The 23,671-nt window shown below is 42.0% G+C and overlaps 1 protein-coding gene across 1 annotated transcript in view; it reads right to left on the bottom strand.

Annotated features, from left to right (window-relative positions):
• ulk2 (unc-51 like autophagy activating kinase 2) overlaps positions 1 to 23,671 on the bottom strand; it is a 43,891-nt gene continuing 20,220 nt past the window's right edge. Inside the window, exons 5-27 of the mRNA XM_022201030.2 lie at positions 22,251 to 22,287; positions 20,167 to 20,340; positions 19,326 to 19,399; positions 19,071 to 19,172; positions 18,934 to 18,992; positions 18,569 to 18,651; positions 18,391 to 18,441; positions 18,200 to 18,288; positions 17,514 to 17,682; positions 14,771 to 14,828; positions 10,738 to 10,887; positions 8,611 to 8,756; positions 8,423 to 8,503; positions 7,283 to 7,548; positions 7,024 to 7,202; positions 6,464 to 6,573; positions 6,152 to 6,289; positions 5,793 to 6,034; positions 5,508 to 5,686; positions 5,100 to 5,218; positions 4,709 to 4,866; positions 4,439 to 4,574; positions 1 to 3,057 (exon numbers count right to left, since the gene is read on the bottom strand). Of these exons, the coding sequence (XP_022056722.1) occupies positions 2,993 to 3,057; positions 4,439 to 4,574; positions 4,709 to 4,866; positions 5,100 to 5,218; positions 5,508 to 5,686; positions 5,793 to 6,034; positions 6,152 to 6,289; positions 6,464 to 6,573; positions 7,024 to 7,202; positions 7,283 to 7,548; positions 8,423 to 8,503; positions 8,611 to 8,756; positions 10,738 to 10,887; positions 14,771 to 14,828; positions 17,514 to 17,682; positions 18,200 to 18,288; positions 18,391 to 18,441; positions 18,569 to 18,651; positions 18,934 to 18,992; positions 19,071 to 19,172; positions 19,326 to 19,399; positions 20,167 to 20,340; positions 22,251 to 22,287 (2,865 nt within the window). The 3' untranslated portion in view covers positions 1 to 2,992. The remainder of the gene's footprint in view (positions 3,058 to 4,438; positions 4,575 to 4,708; positions 4,867 to 5,099; positions 5,219 to 5,507; positions 5,687 to 5,792; positions 6,035 to 6,151; positions 6,290 to 6,463; positions 6,574 to 7,023; positions 7,203 to 7,282; positions 7,549 to 8,422; positions 8,504 to 8,610; positions 8,757 to 10,737; positions 10,888 to 14,770; positions 14,829 to 17,513; positions 17,683 to 18,199; positions 18,289 to 18,390; positions 18,442 to 18,568; positions 18,652 to 18,933; positions 18,993 to 19,070; positions 19,173 to 19,325; positions 19,400 to 20,166; positions 20,341 to 22,250; positions 22,288 to 23,671) is intronic.

Here is a 23,671-nt window from a genome sequence, read left to right as displayed (position 1 = left end):
TTAATTTTTTAAAATCTCCTTTTAATAACAAAGACCATATTTGAGTTCCATAAAGAACAAGAGACACCCCTCAGTGAGAGACACAAGTATGACATTAACATTTCTCTGAAAAATCTGTGTTGGAAAGTGTTGCATCTTCAGGGTGGTGACTGACAGCGGGGTTCTTCAGAATGCATTCAGATCAAGCTGGAGAGGCGCAAAACGACAGGGTGCATACATTCAACATTCTAGAGGTTCTACGGGGTAAGATGCAGAGTTGGTACCCATGCTTTATCTAGAACAGTCCATCTTCAGGTACAGTCCAGAATGGTACAGAGCAAAGTTTCAGGTGGATTTCTATCAGCTTTATTTGTCCCTCTTCACTCTGTGTGCAGTAAAAGGCTTCATGTGGTTCAGAGTGGACACGACATGGATAAGGGAAAACTGAAACCCAGATATGTCTAGAAAAAGAACAGTACATCAGAGGAACAGGCCTGGAGACCACCTGTGAATGCATTTATACACATTTTTACACAGAAAAAGAACGTATTCACACCTGTACAGAGGAGTAGGCCTATGTCTGAAGAAGGCACCTCCTTTTCCATCACTAACTGTATACTACTGGCCTTAATGCACGTGTGTATATATACACTCATACATACAGTACATACACCGTTGGGAGCACAGCAGACAAGTTGAGGGGGAGGCAGAGGGACTGAGTGAACGGTAGGGCAGTGCAGATTGTGACAAATCAAGTCTCAGAAAATTTGTGGAAATGAGTTTGAAATCCAAAAAACCTCATGCTCATTTCAGAACATTTCATAAGAACCACGAAATAAATGTGATCTCAACAACAAACAGTCCTGGTAGAAAGAGTTCTCTGGAAAGGATTGGAGCTGCCATGAGTTTTATTATAGTCTTTGGCACACTCCTGTTGTGCCAAAATAGGTTTTCCTTATCAAACCCTTGGCAGACATGACTAAAATCAATACAAATTCATCTATCTACATATAAAGATTTGTGCTCTTTGACTGACAGGCAGGGCGTCTGATGGCGACATCCACACCCCTTCAAACTATGATCACACACTCACACACACACTCCCCTTCCAAAAGAAGAGAAAGGAATCACCACATGTACCACATTCAAATATATACAGGTTTGCAAACATCAAGTTTAGTTTAAAAAAAGTAGCTACAGATTTTGACAGAACATAAGAAGCTGTAGTTTTTTTTTAGTAAAATGGAACTTATTATTAAGGTAACTTGTCAAGTAATTTGACCGTTCAGTTTCACTTCTTCAGGGTTTGGAGTGGACACCTGATTGGCTGTTCAGCGCTGCAGTGGTAACAGGAGAAGGGCCACTCTCTCAAATTCTGGTTTCCTTCTGAATATCTAAGCTCACATGAGCAGAGTGAGTCACCTCCACCCCTCCTCACTGTGATTAACATGATCAACAAGTCATCGTAAGTCTAGTGCATTCCGATCAACTACAACAGAAAACTATGTGAGAAACAACATTTTTCTATGACCTGTGCCCAATGAATGCAAGTTTGATATAAGTCAATGAAAGCTCCCTCGATATATGTTTTCATATGCTTGCTGAAACTGGGAGTATTTTTGTAAATGGCATTAGCGTGATGTTTAAGAACATCGGTCATTCTTGGAGAACATGGCGGCCTTAGAATGGCTGCAGAAACGGTAGCTCGTTTTCTCACATGCTAGACACAACTAGTGTGTCTGGATTTACAGGGAGATCCACTGATATATCATACCACTTGCAGAAAGTTGAATTAAACAATAAATTAAGTAGACCCTAGATTATACATTCTACATAAACAATTCTCCACTTAAACCCTCGATGCACGGAATCTGCATATTTCTTTCTGCGTCTCCTATTAAGTCTCATGTCCAAGTAGAGATAATCTGCAGAGACATCATCAAGGAAATCTCAGGTCTGAGTCACAGGAGACATTTCACAACTTTTTCCACAGACTGAACATCATTCACATGATGAACAAGCTGATCTGAATCTTAAAAACCACTTTCGTGTTTACTGATGTATGTATGAACATACATCAGTAAACTAGAGCTAAGTGGTTCTGTGATCTTTTGATAGTCAAAGCCCAAGAAGCTGAGCAGTGAGTCTGTGAATATGAAATGCATGCACCTCTAAAGACTTGTTGCTCATGCACACAGATCAGGTACGTTTGAGTGGGAGCAGGTGTGATTAGAAAACCGTCCCCCCCTGCCTTCACATTTCCACCTTCAGATATCTGTTCCTCCTCTCAATCCACAATAAAGTGCTTGAGGTAACAACATAAAAAATAAAAACAAAGCCATTACAAATCTACAGGCTCCTTTGCTCTCACGGCTGTATAGTTTCTGTAACAGGAGTTTGTGTTTTCTGTAGAAGTCCACATAGTCTCTGAGCTTTATCTAATACAGTGAGCGGCAATAAGCCTTTTGTTAATTTCTTCCTTTTCTTTCACTCCAATACTTGAAGTTTTCAAGACAGGCAGGAAACGCCGTGTTCTTCTCAACCAATAAATAAGAACAACAACAACTTAAACACAGAGTAAATAACCACTGATAGGATGTAAAAATGAACTGTAGGATGTGGAGCTTGAGTCCACAACACTGTCTCATAGTCCTGTGAGTCCTTGTTTTCTTCTGGTAAAAACAAATGATATCAACAATCTATATGTTGATCTGATGGTGTTCTACCATCGTAGAGTAAAAAAAAAAAATGCAGCTCAAAGTGCACGCTTGTATGTTCACATCCGGTTTCAGCCTTTTGTTTCCGGATCTGTTGTCGTCTTTGGTTAGAAATTTGTGCATCAGCCACAGTTCATTCTGTGATGCAGCCAGTGAAAAGAACTGATGATAAATACAGATGAAACCTCACAAATCAAAAGTGCTTGAACTGCTACAGGAGGAAACAGGGACTTTGTGAGGATGGTAGTCAATAGTCTTAGGACGTGGTCCCTCTGCGCGCGTCTGTGGGAGGGCTGCTACTCATACAGTGTGACAGTACAGTAGCACAGAGCTGAGATCCTGCGGTCCACACTGGCTTTATCTGCAGGGAACGCAAAACAAAAACTTGTTAACAGAAATCCCTAAAAACATTTTTAGTCAACATACAGGACTGGTAACTGCTTGTTTAAATTCAACTGTTCACCCCCAAACTGCTGTAAATTGTGACATTTTCCAGTCTCTTTATGAAATTTTCATTTGCAAAAATGATCCTCTGAAGTCCAACGCAGTATTTTATATGGCAGAGCTTCAAGTCCTTCTGTCAGAAATGCAGTAGTGTCCCTAAGAGTGATACAGAATAGTTTGACATAAAGTAAAATGCCAAAAAACATAATAGTAAGTAAAAGTCTCTGAAGTGCTCAATTTGCCATGACTGCATTAAAACCCTGAGGGTCCAACTGGAGTAAACAGAGGCTGGAGATGTTCCAAGACAGCACAGGATGTGTCATTGGAGAGTATTATTCTGAACAAATTGAAATAGGCCTGTGAGGAAACTGGAAGCAATGATGCACATCTCTCAACAGAGAATTTACTTCAGATTACCTTAGACTTCATTTTAATCTTGGCTGATTTCTGTGATGTACTGAAACTCTCTGAACTTCGTGTAGTTTATGGACTTAAAGTCCTGAACCTCAACAGAAACAGCACAACTATGGCTAGAATGAGCAAGAACTCAGAAATGTCTTTTGTGCAATAAAACAAAGTCATAATGCCATAAATTATAAAAGAGAAAAGTCGAATTTGTTTATACTTGGCAAGTGCATGCCAGTGTTACTAATACTGGAAAAAAACGGTGCCTCAATGATAGAAATTAAACTTCTTTATTGGTTTCCAAACTTTTTCATTTATTCTCTGTATAAGGACAGTCTGCAGCTCATCTGAAAAGTTTCTGAATCTCTGTGACTGCTGGTCACAGCTGAGTCTCTGTTAGCTTCTCGGCTGTGCTGCACAATTTTTTGTGTTGTACAGAATTTCTGCTGAATTCTCATGGGAGACGTGTACAAATAAGAGATTTGACTCTACATCCCACTTTTAAGCAAAGCTACTGAGATTTGGTACAGTTTGCCAGCCATTGTCATGATTAGCTGAAGAAGCACTAATTGTTTCTGCTTGTACTGTTTCTGACTGATAAATGCTGTCATTTTGCTAATTCTGCCAACACGCCTTACAAATCTGCTGCTGGGTTCAGAGGGCTGACTCTGACTCTGCATTTATTCAGATACATACAGAATTAGTCATGATTCCACATGTGCATTACACATACAGATCTGGAATTTTGTTTGTACCTAAGAGAAAATTTTGTGTATGCAAAAAATTTATGACAGTCAGAAGTACTCTTAAATCACTGATTCGTGCCACACATCTGTTCACATATGTGCATATAAAGCCTCCGAGCATGTGCCTTTCTCAGAGTGTTTACTCACATTTGACCACATTCTCAATGTCAGTGGGGTCTTGTAGGATCTTGGACAGGCCATCCAGCAACATGGCGGCCTTGCTGTAGCGGTAGGCGATGTCCTCCGTCTGCTTGAACATCTCATCCAGAGCTGCTGACTGAACCTAACACACACACACACACACGTCATGTTAGGGTGGCTTGCACTAATTACAACTGCATGTTATTATTATTATTCTATAAATTAAATGTGATCATTTCAGTCATCATTCCAAAATTCTACATGAGTGAGACTCACCATCTCCACTGCGTGATTGTAGATGAGCTTCTCTGCAGTGACGCTGTTGATCTCATCCACAAAACGCTGCTTATCAGAGAAGAAGTGGTTGAGTTTGTCGGTCAGCCGCCGGCAGAGTGAGATGCAGCTTTTGTAGCGATCATTCAGGTTCTTCACCACTGAGAGAACAAAGACAGAGGCTTTAGTATGGTTTATACATGTCACTTCACTGACTAAAAAAATTGTAAACATTGAGCAAAAAGATATAAGTTGGTTTAATATAATTATTTCTCTTGCTAATAAAGAAGGTTAAAAGCAGATTTCACCTCTTTCCTCACCCTCAGCTTCCAGGTTAATGTGCTGGACACACTTTAGGTAAAGTAATGGGAGAGGAAGACCAAAATGTCCTCACCTTGTTTGACAGCAGTGGAGGGATTGAGCTTGGCAGACTTAATCTGAGCCTTGGCCAGATGGAGGGAGGAAGCCAAGAGCTGAGCTGCCTTCATGTAGAGCACCAACTGCTCCACCTGCCTGTAGGGGGAGGCAAAATCACAGCATATGAGACAAATGGACTGCAGCAACAGCACTGAACAAAAGGCCTCCTGAGGTCTGACGATATTGGTTGGGTAAGATTGGCACAAAGACAGACTAGACTTTCATTTCCTCCTTTAGCCTTGCATACATATATACATTTCTTGTGTGTGTGTTTTTATTCTCCATTCTTATGGTTTCGGTGTGGATCAGGGGCTCAGTGCATTCCACTCCACATTCTACTATGTATAATTGTGTTTGTGATGAAGTCTTGAATCTTGAATCTTACCCCCACTCCTTGCTAAGCTGGCTGATCTGGTCCACAACCACACTGTCCTGAGGAGGGTAGAGGGATGCAGCCGACACGCCAAGCTCTGCCCCTCCAGCTCGAACTGCCGCCATCTCCAGGACGCAGTCGGTGAATGAAAGCATCATCCGTAGGTGCATCAGGGTGTCTGTATGCTCACGCTGTGTGAAGGACAGCAAAAAAAACATACATTCAAGAAAATGTCAAACTCATGTGCATCCCTGTGAAATGATGGGAAACAGAGACAAACGACGCCCTCCTTCTCACCTCCATCAGGGTCTCCTCAGGCAGCTCAGGGGCTTCAAAGGTGATGAATCCCTCCAAGCTGGGAGGAGAAGTCCCATAAGGTACGTAGCGCAGACTGCTGGGTGCCCCCTCTGCCCCGGGGACAACCTGGCCGCCCCCAAAACCTCCAGGAGGAGAGGAGCCCATAGCCATGCCTGGAGGAGATCCAACATAGACCCGACCACTGGTGGAACACAGCGAGCCGGCCGAGCTGTTGGAACCCACTGAGAGGACGAGGACAGCAGAGCAGAGAACCATGTGATAAAAACCCCACAACTTTTCTGCCTCTGGCAGCTGATTTGCCTGTACACTAACTCAGCTCAGGTGGAGGGTCTCCTCACCTGAAGTGGTCCGTGGTCGGGTGCCCAAGTGGCTGCAGGTAGGAGGAGTGCTGCTGTTGGGTGGTGAACCCACAGTGAAAAGAACAGTACGGGGACTGGCTGATCCACCCTGAGCCAGCACGCCAGGACCTGCAGGGGCTTTGGGGAGGGAAAAAATTGTCATTTAGTTCTGTAATACACTGCATATTATATAATGATTACACGCACGTACGGTATTATTTTTGTTTAGATTTAGCAGGTCATGTCATGAACTCACTAAATGAACGAAGGCTGTAAACCTTGTACAGAGTACATGGAGCTGCGTACCCATACCTGTGTCCATGGGTCGCTCTGTGTTCAGGCTGTCGGTGCTGCCCTGATAGGTCTGTCCACCTAAAGTGAATCTGATTGGCTGGTCAGACAGACGACCTGTGCTAACGGACCTGCAAGGCAAGCACAGATAACGTCAGCACAGCGTCCAGCAGTAGACAAACTGACGTCACATGGTAGAAAGGAGCGTCAGAGAGGGGGCAAAGTCGTACAGACCTATGCAACCTTTCACTGTTAGAGCTATGTCATTCTTACAATGTTTTAGTTTCCTAATCGATTTGAACAGGCCAGTGCACCCAGCCTGTGCAAAGAAAAACATAAATTATTTATATTTACAACAATATTTATGTATCATTAAATTATGTTCAGGTTAACAGCTACTACTGATCACCTGTGAAATCAATACTGTATGCAGACTACTGAACAGCATCACATCCATCATCTTAGAGACTGACCATAATGACCTGCATCGCTTGGCATTCATTTATCAGTTTGACATTAGTTAACGGGGAAAATGAAAGTGCAGTTCTGGTCAAGAGAAGTAAAGAGACTGATGACCCTACCTGCCAAATGTTCTGCTGGCCTCTGGAGCAGCTGCCCGTCCGGCCAGGTACGGGTTGCAGTGGTAAGCACAGACATCCCGGGCATCCGCCAACGCCTTTGTGGGCACAGGACTGTCTGCCAGCGCCATCAGGTTACAGGAGGCCTGTGTTTTGGGGATCTTGAAAGGTGCTGAAATCGTCTGATGGAAACAAACAAATTTTAACACCTAACATTTAGTCGATTGAATATAAAACATCTGAACACTTCCTAATAACTCACCTTAGTAGGGGAACCAATGATGGTGGGCAGTGGGGACTTCTGCAGCCAGTCGGATGTGCGAGGGGAGGAGCCCAGCAACTTGGTGGGGGAGGAGCCGAGGTTAGCGGGTCGGCCAAGCTGAGGGGAGTGACTACAGGAGGAGGATGAAGGCTGCACAGGGTCTGACAGCTGCTTGTGGAGTTTCTGCCTGGTCTGATAAACCTCGGTCAGGGTAGGGGCGCTCTGGAGCCGAGCCCCCAGGAGCTGAGAGGACGGAACAGGCGAACCTGGAGAAGGTAGAAGGATGAGATTAGAATAAATTCAAGGTAACCACCCCCATAAAATGGGGTTGTACTAATTCTACAATTTTTCATCAAAATATAGAGAATTAACTGATTGATCATGTGCAGGAGGGGATATAAGTGCATGCCTAATTTGGCTCTCAGCTGTGGTACCTCCTCACCTCTAAAACTAGCTTTGCACATGCTGGTAGAGACACTATAATGAGCATGTCACTGTTTCTACTCAGTCAGCAAAAGGAAAACTGTCCTTCCGCAGAAACGGTGCGGGTCATAAAATCAGGTTGTTTTGTGTGACTTTCCAAGTAAGTGACAAAGTAGTGCTGTCTGTCTGGCTGAGGCATCGCTTTAGTACGGACACTGTAACTTCCCTATTTAAGAAATGGTCACCATGGCAGCAAACCTCTTGACACAAACAATGAAGAAGTTTCAGGGCGTCTGCAGTGCTAATGTAACAGCAGAGTCAGAGGCTTTCAAAAAGGCCTTGACTCATGGTGACTAATGCAGTGTGTTAAAAATAAAGTCATGACAGAGAAACAAAACGCCAGCTCCTGAATGCACGTGTTTGTGATTCTGCTAAACTTTACACCACAAACATTAGAATGTGCTGCTTTTTGGAAAAGGGTTGCATATGTTTTTGCCCCGCCAGTGTTCAATTAAACTTGTTTTCTTTGCATTCATTTACTGTAGGTTTGTATTATAAGCTATGTTCCAAGCATTAACCATTTATTGCTTTAACAACTCACATTCCACACAACACCACTAAGGCTGGATCTTATCTAAGTGAACAAGATGACACAGTTAGATGTGCACCAGCCCAGTGACCAGGCAGTGCAGAGAGCAGCTTTGGCTGTTAACTGACCTCCTGAAGAGCTGCGACTGCGAGGCTCCTGGTTCTGCAGGTGACAGCAGCAGTGACCCAGTTGCTCAGGGATGGTGCCCACTGTGAACACAAACAGTTATTTTTGTGGTGAGCCTCTGGAAATGTCCATTTCATGTCTAGAAGGTGCCAGTAAAACCTGGCTGTGCTGTGTCAGGACAAGTCCTTACCAAGAGGCGAGGGGGAGTAGGGCCGGGAACTACCCGTAGAGAGGCGCCGGCTCACTGTCTGAGGCACGTCTGCGGAGCTGGGGGACCCTGAGCCCACCTTGGGGAACCCCATAGGACTGGTGTTTGAGCGCCTCACAGTGCCAGACCTAAACAACACAAACAATAATCACATAATAAGTATACATAGGCCTTTTAGCTTTTAGGTCATTCTGTTTTTGCAGCTATAGCAACACTGGCATAATCCAAACATTCAAGTTAAAAAAACATAAAAGCGATTCTAGGCTTCATCAAGTACTCAGTTAATCAATTACACTCTCTCAAGTCACTTCTCTTATCTTCCTTTTGGCTTAGTCAGTAAGTAAATACTTGTTTGGCTGCTGAGACAACCCATTACAGAGGTAAGTACTGTACACACAGATACAAAACGTGTGAGAGCAATTGCTATGCATACTGCTAATTTGCCCATCTCAGATTGTTTCTTGCTGTGTTACCACAACAAACTCTCAGTGGAATGAGAGGAACTACTGCAGTAAGATGGATCATGTCGCTGTTATTGGTATATGGTGTACACAACACTAACAAATAGACACCCACTAGTCAGAACATGGCTTGGCAGTGCAACTAATTAACAATGTAACACGAAATCAATCAATCAAGCAGCTGCAGCTGATCCAGAACGCTGTTGCCAGAGTCCTAACTAACACCAGGAACTGGACCATCACACTGGTCCTCAAATCACTGCACTGACAGAGTTCAAAATCTGACTCCTGGTCTACAAAGCACTGAATGTTCTTGGACTAAAATACATCCTGGACTTATTATCTCCATCTTAAGCATCCAGAGCCCTCAGGTCATCAGGGACAGGTTTACTGTGTGCTCCCAGAATCAGAACAAAACTAGTGAAGCAGCATTCAGCTTTGATGCTCCTCACCTGTGGAACAAACTTCCTGAACACCTGAAGTCTGCTCAAACTGTCAGCTCTTTTAAATCAGGCCTGAAAACCACATTATTTACTGCAGCTTCCTCTTATATCTTCAATGTGTTTCCTGACTTTTAATGCCTTTTTATTGCTTAATTATGTTTTATTTCTAAATTTTTAATGTATGATTTTAATGTGTACACTTAAATCATTTTTATAATTAATTTTCTGAAAGTATTTCTTTGCCATTTTAAAGCACCTTGACTTGATTTGTGCCATACAAATAAAGTTGTCCTGCCTTAATGATCAAAATTTACTTCAGGTAACTTAATGTTGTGAAGCTAAAATAAAATATGAAGATGAAATGTTTATTTTACATCAAAAGTTCATTGTACATCCTATCTGTGGAGTGCATTAGTTTGGGAGAATTCATGCATTGCAATCAAGCAACAGTTCCTTTAATGTTGTCCCCTACAGTGAGAACAATAATCCTAACTCCCTGAGGGGGGCCTCTGATAGGTCAAAAGGAGTGTCAGAGTGTTAATCCTCCCTGTACAGACTGACTAGACAGAAAGCTCATCTGTCCCTCTCTGAACAAAGAGACATAGCTGGAGTTAGTGGGTGAAAGGGACAGCACCTGTACTCTAGGATCTAACTCCTGTGGGAAAACCGAGCTTGACTGAACAGGCTGCTTTGCCAGAAACATTTAACAAATTCTAACCTATAGGGCTACAAACATGACAGGAGGAAATTAATGGCAATGACAGAGCAAGCAAACTATCAGATGAACACAAGCCCACACAGAAGTAGGCAAAATAAAACTTCTCCTCTTCAGATGTAAATAGGAACAACAGAACTACTTTTCCTCTGTAACAAGGTACCACCCTTCTCCCTTCCTCTGTCTCCCCCTCGTCCTCCTCCCTGCTTTGTCTTCACATAAACTGCCAACAAATGCTCCCAGCAACAGGTTGGGAGGCCACAAACTCAAGCAAGCAATGAGCTGATGTCACTGAAACTTTCTGGCTGATGAAATACCAGCCTGGATTTTCATTACCACACATAAAAATTCATTTGTGGTGAAAAAAACATCAAGCACAAGCTGATATTAACATTCAATTCTGGTCGTTTGATTACAAATCAATAAGACATAAGTTACGCAAAGTTAACTCTGGACTGCTTCCTCCACCCTCACACCCAGCGGCTCTTACCTCGGGGAGCTGTAGAGCGTGGTGGTCGGGCTGCTGGAGAGGTTCTGCTTGATACGCTGGTAGTTGCGGACCTGGGTGGGAACAGGGATTGGTGTTGTTTCAGCCCGTGGCGACACCATGGGAGTCTGTCCTGGGGTGGGCTGTGGCTGCCTGGAGGGGACAAACGGGGAGAGGAGTGCTGTTAGCCAGTCCGCTCGAGGCTGCTGCAGCTTACATATCTGCAGCACATCTTCAGGGGTGTCGAATCCCATAACAGCCTCACTCTCCAAACTGCTTGTGTAAGAAGCAGAACATGAAGCAGGACAACTTGAAAATGTAGGAACTTTGTCTTCCACAGCCTCCAGTTCTTTGTTTATTCCGATGTGGAGGCAGGCTGTGGAACTTAAGTTTAGCCTGGTTAATCATGAGGGCAGAGCTAGGGGGTGAAAAAAGTGGGCCAGGCTTCGATGTAAACACGGAGTCATGACCAATCAGCTTTGTGCTCACGCTTTGGAGGGCCGGGCTACATAGAGGGACGGCCAATGGCACGTGTGAGAGAGGTCCTCTGTGTTCAGCAGACACAGTAAGGGAAGTGCAGAGAGGCTCAGCTCATTTGCATTCTTTTGTTATTCCAGAGGAGACAAAATGATCTGAATCTAAAGTCACGGCCGAGTCACCCACAGAGCGCCTTTTCTTACATATAGAATGTGAAAAAAAGAGGAAGAGAGGAGGGGATGACCGTTAGAGAGCAGCACCAGCTGTAACTGGTATTATGTAATGATGTGAAGCCTGGGAGGGCCTACAGTGAAGAGAGGAGGAGGACACGTGAGGCAAAGTCTAGTCCAGACAAAGAACCAGAGAGCACTTGCTTTGTGGAACTTCTGCAAATCTGAACAGAACCACGCGCTGTTCTTTTCCAACATGCTTAAACACCAATCAAGAATTCATCTGACACAGTGAAGGCTTTCTATTTTTCTCCAGGTTGCTAAAAGCTTTATTGATTCCAACCAAGGCTTATTATGGAGAACGGTGTTGTGTGCTGTTGTTACTTTGTTAAAAAGAACATTTGTAGGTCAGTGAACAGCTGCTTTTTAAACAGCCAAGGGTGGAAAGAGGAGAGAGAATGGATCTGCAAGTCAGCTGCCTCTCTGCTGACCTGGTTTTCAACCAAGCAGCCCAGTAGAGGGGGCTGGGATCAAACTGTTTCAGTCTATACAAACTTGTCATTTCAATTTCTCCTCATCCATCACACTCATTTGCTTGCTTTGTCTCTCTCCTCTCTTTTCAAATCTCTTGCTTTCAATGACAATTCAAATGCTCCCCTCCTCTGTCCATCCCCACAAGTCCACACTCCTCTCCACTTCCACCCTCTATGTTCTCCCTGGACTCCAATAACTTGGGACACACAGAGAGTAGGGGATACACAAGGCTGTGATTTAGGAGCTCCTTGAGCGTGTGGCTGCTGTTACTAAATTGCAAGGGACAACTCCTGTGTCAACGGTTAACTAATTTATGTAAGCAGAGAGGAGTTATTGCCATGGAAAAAACTGTGAAGAGGACAGCAGAGGGAAGGAGTAAAGCTGGCAGCGTGAACCGTTAGAGGGGGGTGAGACAGAGACAGAACAGCAACAAAGGCGAAACACAGTGAATGTGACCAAAAAGGAAACAGAGACGGCATAGAGCTGTTCTGCTTGAGGCTGTTGACACATGCAAACAGGAAAGCAAGGAGATGGATGAAGAGGAAAGCAGTTTCTGGCTACAGGTTATTATGAGATGGAGGGGTAGCATGACTCAGAGCAAAGAGTCAGACAGTGGAAGAATTTCAGTAACTGAGTAAAATGTATGCGTTTATTATTTGAATTTCAATCTAAATTTAAATTACTGCCTGCATTCTAGCTACACTTACAAACATAGCTGGCTAGACTATAGGGATTGATGAATAGCTAGGGACAATTTGGAAATGATACACTGCATGAAAATAACTGGTGAACATGGTGATCACTGTATATTTGAAATATATTCTAATAATAGAGAGTTTAAATGGCATTATTTAACAGTTATTATTCAACAATTCACATGAAAATCCCTACACCAACAATAAGTGTATCCTAAAAACTAAGTACAGTCTGTTTATCTAAAGTCTAATATACCTGTATTTTATTCCTCTGTTCCATTTTCTACAATTTTATAACCCATGTCTGTAATAACTGGTAAAAGCCAGCTGGTCAAAGAAATTAGCTAGACTTGGAAAAAAAAAGGAACCAATGGATTTGACACTGACAGAGCAAGGAAGTCAGAATATTAAAGTCAAAATACGTGGATCTTTTTTTGGTTGTACGCTTGTCATAACTGCAGCTACTAAGACAAATACAGAAGAGGCTTTTTTTTCCCTGATAAAAGAAAGATGAAGAACACAACACAGGAGTAAGAGTAACACAAAGCAGGATTAAAGTCAGCAAAACCGATCCGTCCATCTTCTATCTATACACTGCTTTATCCCGTAGAGGTCCTGTAGCCTGCTCCAGCTAACTGAGGGTGACAGGAGGGTACACCTGGACAGGTCAGCAAAATAGATTCATCTTTTTTTTTTATTCCACCTGAAGATGAATTGAAACATCCAAAAGCCAAATTCACATCCATGATGAAGAATCAAAGTTTGTTTGTATAAATAAAGCCAGTGGAATGTCTGAAACCACAGCCTGGTAGAACACTCAGCATCATGGTGACAATGAGGTGCAGTTGTGTCCAGAGTACAGTAAGTACTAGTAAAATCTACTAACTGGATTTGATCCTGCAGTGAAAGAGGACAGTAAATGCTGCTGTGTCATAAGAATGTTGTGCAGTCCACATGAGCATATTCTCATCCACTGCTGAGGCACAGTAATGACAGTCACAGTTTGTTAATGCAAGCAGGTTTTGGCCGGTGTGTGAAGCTATTCTTATCCGTACAGCACTCTATGGGTCAGGTGCTGTTTTTAGCACAGCACCACCTTGTTGTTTGGCTCTGATTCATAACTCAATAATCATGCAGATTTAAAGGTGGGGAGGAGAATTCACACATGACAAATGGGCAGTGTGTGTCTGATATGTTGGATAAAGAGGAGGGAAGGCTGTTTTTTCTGGGGGTCAGAGACAGAAATAGTGACACAAAGAAACAAAGGAAGCCTCCGACACAAAAACACCAAGAATAGATGTTATGACCCTACATACATACAGCATGTGTGAACTCAAGGGTGTGTGTGTGAAATGGAGCCTGACTCACAGCATCATGCCACACTTTCACTGCACCGACAACACCCAGCTCCTACTGCATTAGCCGTATCCGATGACTTAGTGACTGTGTGCTCCGTTAAAAACAAACAGTACCTTCAGCATTCTAATGATCTTTGTAAAAATAACGGAGCAAAGCTGACAATGTTAGCTGACTGGTCAATAATCACAGCCAACAGACATTAACTGATAAAGGGCACTAAGGTCAGTTTTATAAAAAGTGGATGGTGCATTCTGATGACAACAAATAAATACTGAAAAAGGAAACTAGATAAAACGAACTGTAGCACACGAATTATTGGGTTTTCAAATCAACCACATCTACATCTGGAAAACTTCTTTTCATGTTACTGCTGTTATTTTTCTTTTTTCATTTACTTTCTTAGTAATGTGCTTTTTATAGGAATAGTTTGCTCACCTTTTTCCTCAGAGTTATATCATGCTTGTTTCAACTTGGATGTTTTCAAGCCCATTACTTAAAAGTATAAAGGAAAGAAGATGCTCAGTCACACCCTGACATAATTACTTGTGGACAGAGCCAGCCTCCTCCTGTTTCCAGTCTTTACAGTAAGCTAAGACTAGCTCTCAAGAAAGCTAGTATGTGTATGTTGCAAAATATGAAACTATTCCTTTAATTCAATTTTATTGCTTATTAAATGGAGGTTCCTGTTGAGTTTTCATTTCTCTTTTCTAGAACTGCCTTTCTTTGCTCATAACTTTCAGTAAGGGCTCATCATGTTGTATGCTGACTGCCTAGTAGAGTATGTAACAGCCTTGTACTCACCCTCCACACATGAGAAACTCACTGGACGCCCGACGACCAACTCCCATTGGTTGGTCATCTGAGGAGGAACAAAGAAGGGGAAAAACTATGACAAAGAAGCAACGGCCTTTCGTGATGTATAAATCACTAGTTATTAGCTGATTAAATGGCACTTGAAATGATAGCCAACACTCTGAATGCTCTGCAGTGTGTCTCGCTTCTTGCACTGTTCATTATTTGAGGGACGGACTAGCAGGTGGATTTGTGTGGCTGTGCATGTGTGTGTGTGTGTGTGTGTGTTGCAGCAGGTGTGGAGCATGAGGGTTCATTTTACCAGTCAGAAGGGCAAGTGTGTATGTGTGTGTGTGTGTGCCTACTGTTTGTGGACCATTGTATACAATTATAGCATGAAATGGTGAGCAGCTGTCTAATTTACTGGCTTTGGTGACACGTGTGTGGCATGCGAGTGTGTGTGAGTATGTATGCTGTAGGTACCAGTAGCAGGTAGTGAATGTGACTTCACTACACGTGTTTTGTAGCCATGGTGAGTCTATTAATGTGCACACTTTCAAGATATCTGCATGCTTGTCCAGAACAGATGTTAGTACATGGCCATGTGCTGGACATGCAGATGAATATGTTCATGTTTGTGAACAAAGGTCATGATTCATGCTGTATGTACTGTGAGAAACCAAGTTTCATGCATTTGCTAGTGGTTGTCTACAATATGAGGATAAACCGGACTACTCTTCTCTGCGTTGTGCTACCCCTTTACATATTTAATCTAAAGAATTAACAATGCTTGTCAAATTCTTTGCTATTATTTTGCAGCAGCTGAGCAAAACAGATGTTTTAAATGTTACATCTTAAACTTAAATAAGGACCTCCTATTATGTCTGAGTATTTGTACTTCTTCACAACCACAAACTACAAAATCTTAACTCTGAAGTAAAATATACACTGATTGATATGTAAATTGAGCCTGTATGGTTTTATGGACTACATACTGTAACTCTGTGAATGTACAGTAACAGGCGATGAACAATATAAACAGAGATTGTTATAGAAAATGTCCTTAATGCCCAGCAGAGTTGGTGAAGTCATCCAGACAGAGCTAGGTCAACACAAAGCTAATGACTAACTATGACACAAGATCTAAGTATAGTTGTACATTTCACAGTGTGGGATTTATGTGGTCTGATAGTGTTGAAGTTTTTTGTTTACTTACACACGTTATTTGCATTTATTAATTTTACAAGATACTCAGACAAATGCTGATTAGTTTTAAGGAACTGAATCTACTTGCTGAGAATCTTTGAGGAAAATCACGTTTAGTCATTTATCTTTTCAATCTATAATGTAAACTTAATTTTTGCTGTTATTTTTTGATATTAAAAGGAATCTTTGGAGACAAATCAGTGTATTGGTGTTTCTACTAACAGCAGCTGGCTGGTGCCAGAGTGCCAAAGCTACACTGTAGTCAACAAAACACAAAGGAAATAAACTTGCGCAGTAGTAATGTGTAATGGGCAGATGGCATGTTTTAGCTACATCAGGAGTCAGGAGCATAGTGGCTTCTAGACGCAGCTATTTTCTAATGCTGTTTAATGTGCTACATTGTAGCTGTGCAGCGAATTAGCTATCTAGTCTGACAACTCATGTTCGCAATGCACTTGTCCTCACTCGGTTGGTAGTTCATCCAACAAGCTATGGTACAGGACAAGCGGTGTGTAAATGTAAGTTAGACAACAAGAAGACTTAAGGAGTACAGCTAATGTGGCTTGTTGCTCTGAGTGTGGTTCTTTTTGTCGTTCATTGGCTGTATCAGAACAAGAGCTCTGTGTACAGACAGGTATTGGAATAGCATCCTGTCAGATTAAAGCTAAATTAGACTGTGCCATCATGAAAACACAATATATATATATACTACATTATTAATGGTGTAGTCGTCAATCTGGATAGCAAAAAGCAGTTTACACTGATTTAACCAAGATTTCTGACACAGTTAACCGCTCTCTGCTTCTACAAAGGTCTTTTTTTGAGTTTTAGCGATGGTAGCAGACAGCAGCTTCAGAAATATGTCTGATAGGATACAGTGTGTCAAAGTAATGAACATTCAGCCCTCTTTTCCAGCATTATAAAATGAGTCTCCACAGTTCTGTCCTTGGATCACCTTTATTCACGAACTATATAAACAGTATAACCTCTGAATTGCACAATTATAATTTACATTTCCATGCAGATGACATAGTCCTTTATTATTGCGTAGTTCCTATTAAAGGCTCTACTCTAAATCTACAGCTGTCATTAAATCTCCTTCAAAAACAACTCACTAGTTTGAAACTGGTCCTCAACTATGCACAGACCACATAGATGTTTGTTTCCAGTTCTAAAAAATACTCACTATGATACTCCTGAAATTCATTACTTGATAATGTCAGAACAGAGAGAGTGAAACACCGTTACTTTGCCCCACAAGCTTGGAAAATGTTTGAACAAAGCTGAAAGTTGACCTCATCAACACAAATGAAATATTTCTAACTATAAAACTGTTGCTCAAATCTATTGTATCTTTCATTATTTTAAAAATTATTTTTTGAAATAAAGCACTGATCTAATTTTATTGTCTTATTGTTTTGTTTGTCTCCCTGTTAATTCCTAGAGTTCCTAGTTAGACCTAAGTGAATGTAGGACAACACACAGGTGTATTTAGGTGAACATACAATGTGTGTGTGTTTGTGTGTGTGTGTGTGCTGGGACTTACAGCTGTCTGTAGAGATGTGAGGCACCAGGACAAAGTCATCAGTGTCACAGGAGGAATTCTTACTGCTGGTACTTCCTGCAGACTCTTTGGACAGCTGCAAAAAGTTGGGTGGACCGAGTGGAGGAGACGACAGGCCGTCTTCCGTTAGAGTCTGCATGTCTGGGAGAGACTGTGTGTTCAGACAGAGACAGAAGGAGGAAGAGGAGAAAAAAATAAAGAGGATTAAGTTGTAGTGTGGCTCCTGAATGATACAATTAAGGCTTCCAGGCAGGGCAGTGCTGACTGTCGAACTAATACGATCACATTGTTACAAAGAAAACTGACATCCTGGGAAGTTGACTTGCTCTGCATTCCCACTACTGCTGTGAAATGAGACAAGCCACTGCAAAGAGACTGCTATAACCAGCCATAGATGCAGCAGCACTCCTATAAGCAGTGTTCACAGAGGTCATAAAGGAGTTAGTGTTCAAAAAATACAAGATGAGCTGAAAATCTCCTCAAAAAATGTTCTGTAAAGGATCTGTGTGTTTAATTTTTTTGGACACTAGGTTTATGTCTTTAGGTACCGTTTGTACAGGAAGCATTAACAAAGGTACAGTGGGAGCAGAACACCAGGCAGACAGGGGTAATATTTCATCAGTGTAATCCCCTCTGAATAAGGATTTATAAAGTTATATTAAACTCACAGGAGGAGAGTTGTAGCGGATGCATGGGGAGCTGCCACAGGAACTGTCCGTCACAGCGTTGGAGGCGCTGGGGACCGGCACTGGACATGCTGAGGGGAACATACTTAAAATTAATCATGGTTTTATGTAGGACAATGAGAAAGCATAGTGCAGAAAGTTATGCTGCTTAGGAATGTGACCTTTGCGCTTACATTTTTTAATGGTGGACGAGGGCTCCAAGAAAGGATGGCTGAAAAATGTATCTGAAAGAAGAAAGGGAGGGACAGCGTTTTTTTTTTTAAACAAACATCAATAAATATCACAAAGGGTCTAAAACCAAGTACAACTAGCATTTACCCTTTAAAGACTTCACTAGAATGTCATACTCACCAAAGTCCATTCTGTCTTTCTGATTTCTCTGCAGTAGGCCAAGCAAAAGGTCACTAAGTTGTGCGGATGTCTCCCTCGGGATGCTGGTAAATGAGAACATGGAACATAATACACACACATTAATACTGTGCTTCTCTTAGGATGCCTGCAGACTTTGCAAAATCATTCTACAACCTCCCTGCTTCCTGTGTAGGATAAAATGCTCACGTCAACATCCTAACTCTAATTCCAAGTCACAAATATTAGGAATTTTGAATACATTTTTCCCACTTGGTCAAGCCATGAATGTCACAAAATCTGATGGCAAACCATCTAACTTTATACCCACAAAAGCTCATAATCACAGTGTGAAGGAGGTGGCTTACATAGGTTGTAGATTCTTGTTCTTCTCATAAAACATCCTTAAGTCTTGCGGGCTGTTAGCCTGCAAACGAGAATAAAGAAATTAGATACACACATCAACAAACTGATTTGTTTATGGTTTGTTGTGCACAGTGCTAACCTGGAATGGTGGCTTGCCGACGAGACACTGGTAGATAACTGTCCCTATGCTCCACAGATCAGCTTTGGCGTCATAGTTCTGGGACATGATGACTTCTGGGGCCTGACAGAGAAAATATCACAAGTAAAGATCCAAAACAGGGAGAGTTGTTTAACAAACTGCTACGGAGGCCAACAGATGTTACAGGTGTATGTTAATTACGGACCTCAAATGCAATTCTAGACACACAACACATATGCATTAAAACACACTGACCATGTACATGGGGGACCCACACAGCGTGGCTGCCATCATGTTGCTCTGGAGGTACCGTGCAAAGCCAAAGTCAGCTGCAGGACAGAAGCATGAAACAAACCAGTCAGTACACACGTGTTATCATTACTAGTAACACAAACCACTATTGTTGGACTCTGGATGCCTGGGAGAGAAACTCTGGGAACAATAACACACACATAAAATAGTCCTGCGCTCAAAACAGAGCGACAATAGTGGAGGAAAACACCATCATTGTAGTTACAAACACATTTATTACAATACTACAGCAGACAAAGTAATTTGGGGTTTAAACAGTGGGTAGCTATTTATCTGATGCTCATGTAGAACGGTCCCTTCTAAGCCCAGTGACTTTTGAGCCCCATTTTACTATTGACCAAAAGTATTTCACTGTAGAACAAGTGAGATTATTTGGCTTCTAAACGTAATTATTTCGGGAATTGCTTTGATAAAACGTTTGCTTACAGGAAAGAGAGCACTGTCACTAAAATGAATAAGCTACTGGAAAAAAAAAAACAACAGGTCTCCCATATAGCACAATCCAAATACTTAGCAACACTCATCATTTTCAGTGTGGTAGGTTGCTGACCAGTAAGTTGTCGGTGCTGTGAAGGGGTTATATAGATAGCAGGAGAAGAGGAGAAAACTGCAAAAAAATGCACAGCCAATGGATGACCTATGCTTGCAATCTGCAACGTGTGAGTCAGATCACAGATAGAAATCTGTGTGAAATAATGACAGACTTATACGCGAGGACTACATTAAAGGGAGTCACACTATTTATACACTGACAGAAAGCAACCAATTGTTCTTCTTCTGTTACCTATTTTGATGCGGATGCCACTGATGTTGGACTTCTTGCGACCTGCATATGACAGCAGGATGTTCTGGGGCTTCAGGTCGCGGTGGATGATTCCTTTGCTGTTGAGGATGCGCATGGCAGCAGCAATCTGCTGGAGGAAAACTCTCAGTGTGTCCTCTCTCAATGTCCCTTTAGCTAAAACAGAGCATACATAACACACAATGATAACTCAGGACTGAACACACAATGTTGCTGTTTGTCAGTGTACATTTGCTGTAAGTTCTACAGTGTTTTCCCCAGGGATAAAAGACCTGCTTACTTAAGCAAATCTGCTCAATAAGATGCACCTTCTTCCCCATTGTGTCCCTGGATAACTGGTTTGCCTATTGATTTGATTCAGGTGCTTCCTGCAGCTAATGATGCACATTTATGACTTGTTTTATTCGTCTGTACTGACATGATGCAGAGCTAATACAGAAACAAACTGAAAGGCTTTTTCCACATTACAGTTGCTCTCACATAAAGTATGGAAAAATCCCCATAAAGTGTTCATCAGTCTCACTTGATTACAGCTAATAATTTGCATATTATAGTAATAATCCTGAGGTAAATAGTGCAAACTGAGGCAGTGAAGGTCCTATTCCCTGGTGGTAGTGAAACAAGTCTAATCGGATGTGAGACTAAGAGGATTCTCTCTCTTATATTCATTCTGGTTCTCTTTCTCTCTCTCTCTCTCTCTCTCTATGAAGCCATTGTGATTACAGTGTAGGCATAGATCAAACCACTAAGCTTATCAACATTAATCTTGGATCTAGAGGGTGGGGAGTGGGGGTCCACTGCCAACCCCAGTGGACCAACTTCTGACATGAAAAAGTTGTGCAAGTGGTACAATCATTCACTACAGAGATCCTCTTATATAAGCAGAATGGTTGTTACCTACACAGAAGCCATTCAGTAGTAAAAACAAAAGTACAGTTCCGTTCAGAACACTGTAAAACTACAAACAACCAATCCAGTACGACCCCACAGGTGTCATTTTGCAATCACCAGTGTTACTCAAGCAGAGACTCCTGGATCACCATGCAAAGTCACAGCGTGATCCAGGTCTGCAACACACACCATAAACTGCAAATGTGGACACCTGTGTACATTATACAAAGGTACAGTGATAAGAGAGCTGCTCCAACAACACAATCAGTGTTTTTTATAGGACAGAGGTGTAACACGTGTGGTTATCTAAGACATGCACTGGCAAACTGCCATTTATACAGAGGAATTTGCAATACACTATCCTGAAGTTCAAATCCTGTGAGGTGAGGCTGGGTCACTGGTAAACCAAACTGTTTCAGGAAAATCTGCTTAGTATCCAAACAAAAAATGAACACTAAGAATGTGTCATGATATGTCTGACGCTATTTATTCAGTGTTCATAATCCTGTCTCATAAGAGAAGGCGACAAGTGTTTGAGGAGGAGACTTATTGTATTTTTAATAAATCTTTGGCTGCTAATTCATGCAAGAATCTCTGCCATCTGAACTGAAAAACATGAACATGAAACTTGACATTCTGGTTTTGTTTCTTTAAACTGTAGACCCTTGCTGCCAGACGGAGACATCCTCTGTCTATGACATCACATGTCGTAACGCAAAACTTGAGGCTGAAACATTGTTTTTACTTGCCTTACTTTGCTACACTCTTCATTTTCAGTGTACAGCAGGTCAGCCATGTAAAATAGAATTTCTAAACATCCCTTTTAATGTCCTTTACAAATAATTTCATGTGGAGCTGACTTGTTGCTCTTTACCAGAAATGCTGACCTTTATAAACTATCACAATGACATAAACAGTGTGCTGACAGGACGAAGGAAGAGAAGGAGCCTTTGTACAAAGCTGCTCTCTCACACACATGAGAGAGGCTTACATTATTCCACATACGAGCCATCACACAGAGATAATAAATGCACCATCACGTGCACACAGACCCACACCTACACTCATGCTAGCTGCAGTCACATGGTTCTTCCTCCTCTGCAGCATTAGTAACTTTGTTTTCATCAACAATAATCTGTGTGTGAGTGTGTCAGACAGATTAGTGCGATGCTTACCTTGCAGATAGTCAGCAAGATCACCTCCGTTACAATACTGCGCATGGGGACACAAACAATCACCATCAGCAATAAATAAAATTCAGGTTCAGCAATGTCAAGCCAAGAAGCACATTTTGGTAATATGCATACGTCTGTGTTGACTCTGTCATATGTTTACATGAATGTTTGTTCAAATCCAATCAGATAAGGGCTGGCTCATTAATGAATCTGCTGAATGGCTGAAGCCTGATCAGTAGGGACAACACTGGCTGGTGCTCTCAGTTCTTAAGAGGGATATCAAGGCCAGACAGATGAGGCTGGTGTTCTCCACCATTTCTTGCCTCAACTGTTGGTGTTGTGCTCTGTCTGAGGCCAGCCTTAAGCCTTGCAGATGTGCACACAAACAGAAACGGACCCCTGGTTGTTGTTGTTATACTACTTTCTAGTCTACTCGGAGGCCTCCGTTTCAAACATATGCAGTAGGATGTCATTGTGTTCTGCACATGCACACCACTGACAGTCGTACTACCCACTACAGTTCTTGTAGCACAGTCAGCATGCAGGCTGATAGCGTGGACTACAAAATCAGGTAGATGTTCACAGAGAGATCCATACAGACTCATACTTGGGGACATGATGTAATATACATGAATCCTGTCGGTCCTGGTGGACTCTCACATACTCGTGGTCTGCAAGGGTATCTACTAGAGTCCACACAGACAGCTCAGCAGACGTTTGCATGTAGTTCAAAATTTCTGACAATGCAGATTGCACAAACCGCAAAGACACCAGCTGCACCACAAAAACAACTGGTGCTTAAACCAATGCTTGTTGTGAGAACAGACTGCATGAAGAGACGCTGTGTCATCCAAACCTTTATAATTCATTGTTTAAAGAGATTATAAATGGAGTGAGCACTACAGGGCTCTGGAGGGGTTTTGATTTATACATGGCTTGGATCAACAGTGTTGAAATACAGAAATTCACAGTGTGTCCAACTACTTTTGGATCTAGGGAGCAGGTGTGGATGCCATTTTAAGAATTTCAAAGAGTCGAGGAGGATGTTTAAATACTAAATTATTTTTGTTTCTTCACCAACGATGCTAAAAAAACACACACACAAAACATCCTATTGTCTGTCTCCCTCAAAGTAGCATTTTGTGATTTAGCTGAGTGTCGTTCTGGCTTTTGCTGATCTGCATCCAAGTATTGTGCGTTGCAGCACTGGCTGAATTTAACTTCAAGAATTCAGTGAAGGCTTTGCAAAGATTTATAAGTAAATGTTAAGGATTTAAAGACAGAGTCAACATAAGAGAGGCATGCAGTTAGCTCCTGTATCTATCATGTCTTCTATTTGGCTCACTTCAATTGACATGTGAGCGTTGATTTAAGTTGTGTGTGCTGCTGTATGAATGAGGGATGCACTAAATGTTCCAGAC

Source organism: Acanthochromis polyacanthus, chromosome 13 (assembly GCF_021347895.1).
Source record: "Acanthochromis polyacanthus isolate Apoly-LR-REF ecotype Palm Island chromosome 13, KAUST_Apoly_ChrSc, whole genome shotgun sequence".
Classification (NCBI taxonomy): domain Eukaryota; kingdom Metazoa; phylum Chordata; class Actinopteri; family Pomacentridae; genus Acanthochromis; species Acanthochromis polyacanthus.
Note: the sequence above shows the minus strand (reverse complement) of the source record. Positions and strands in the feature narration are given on the sequence as shown.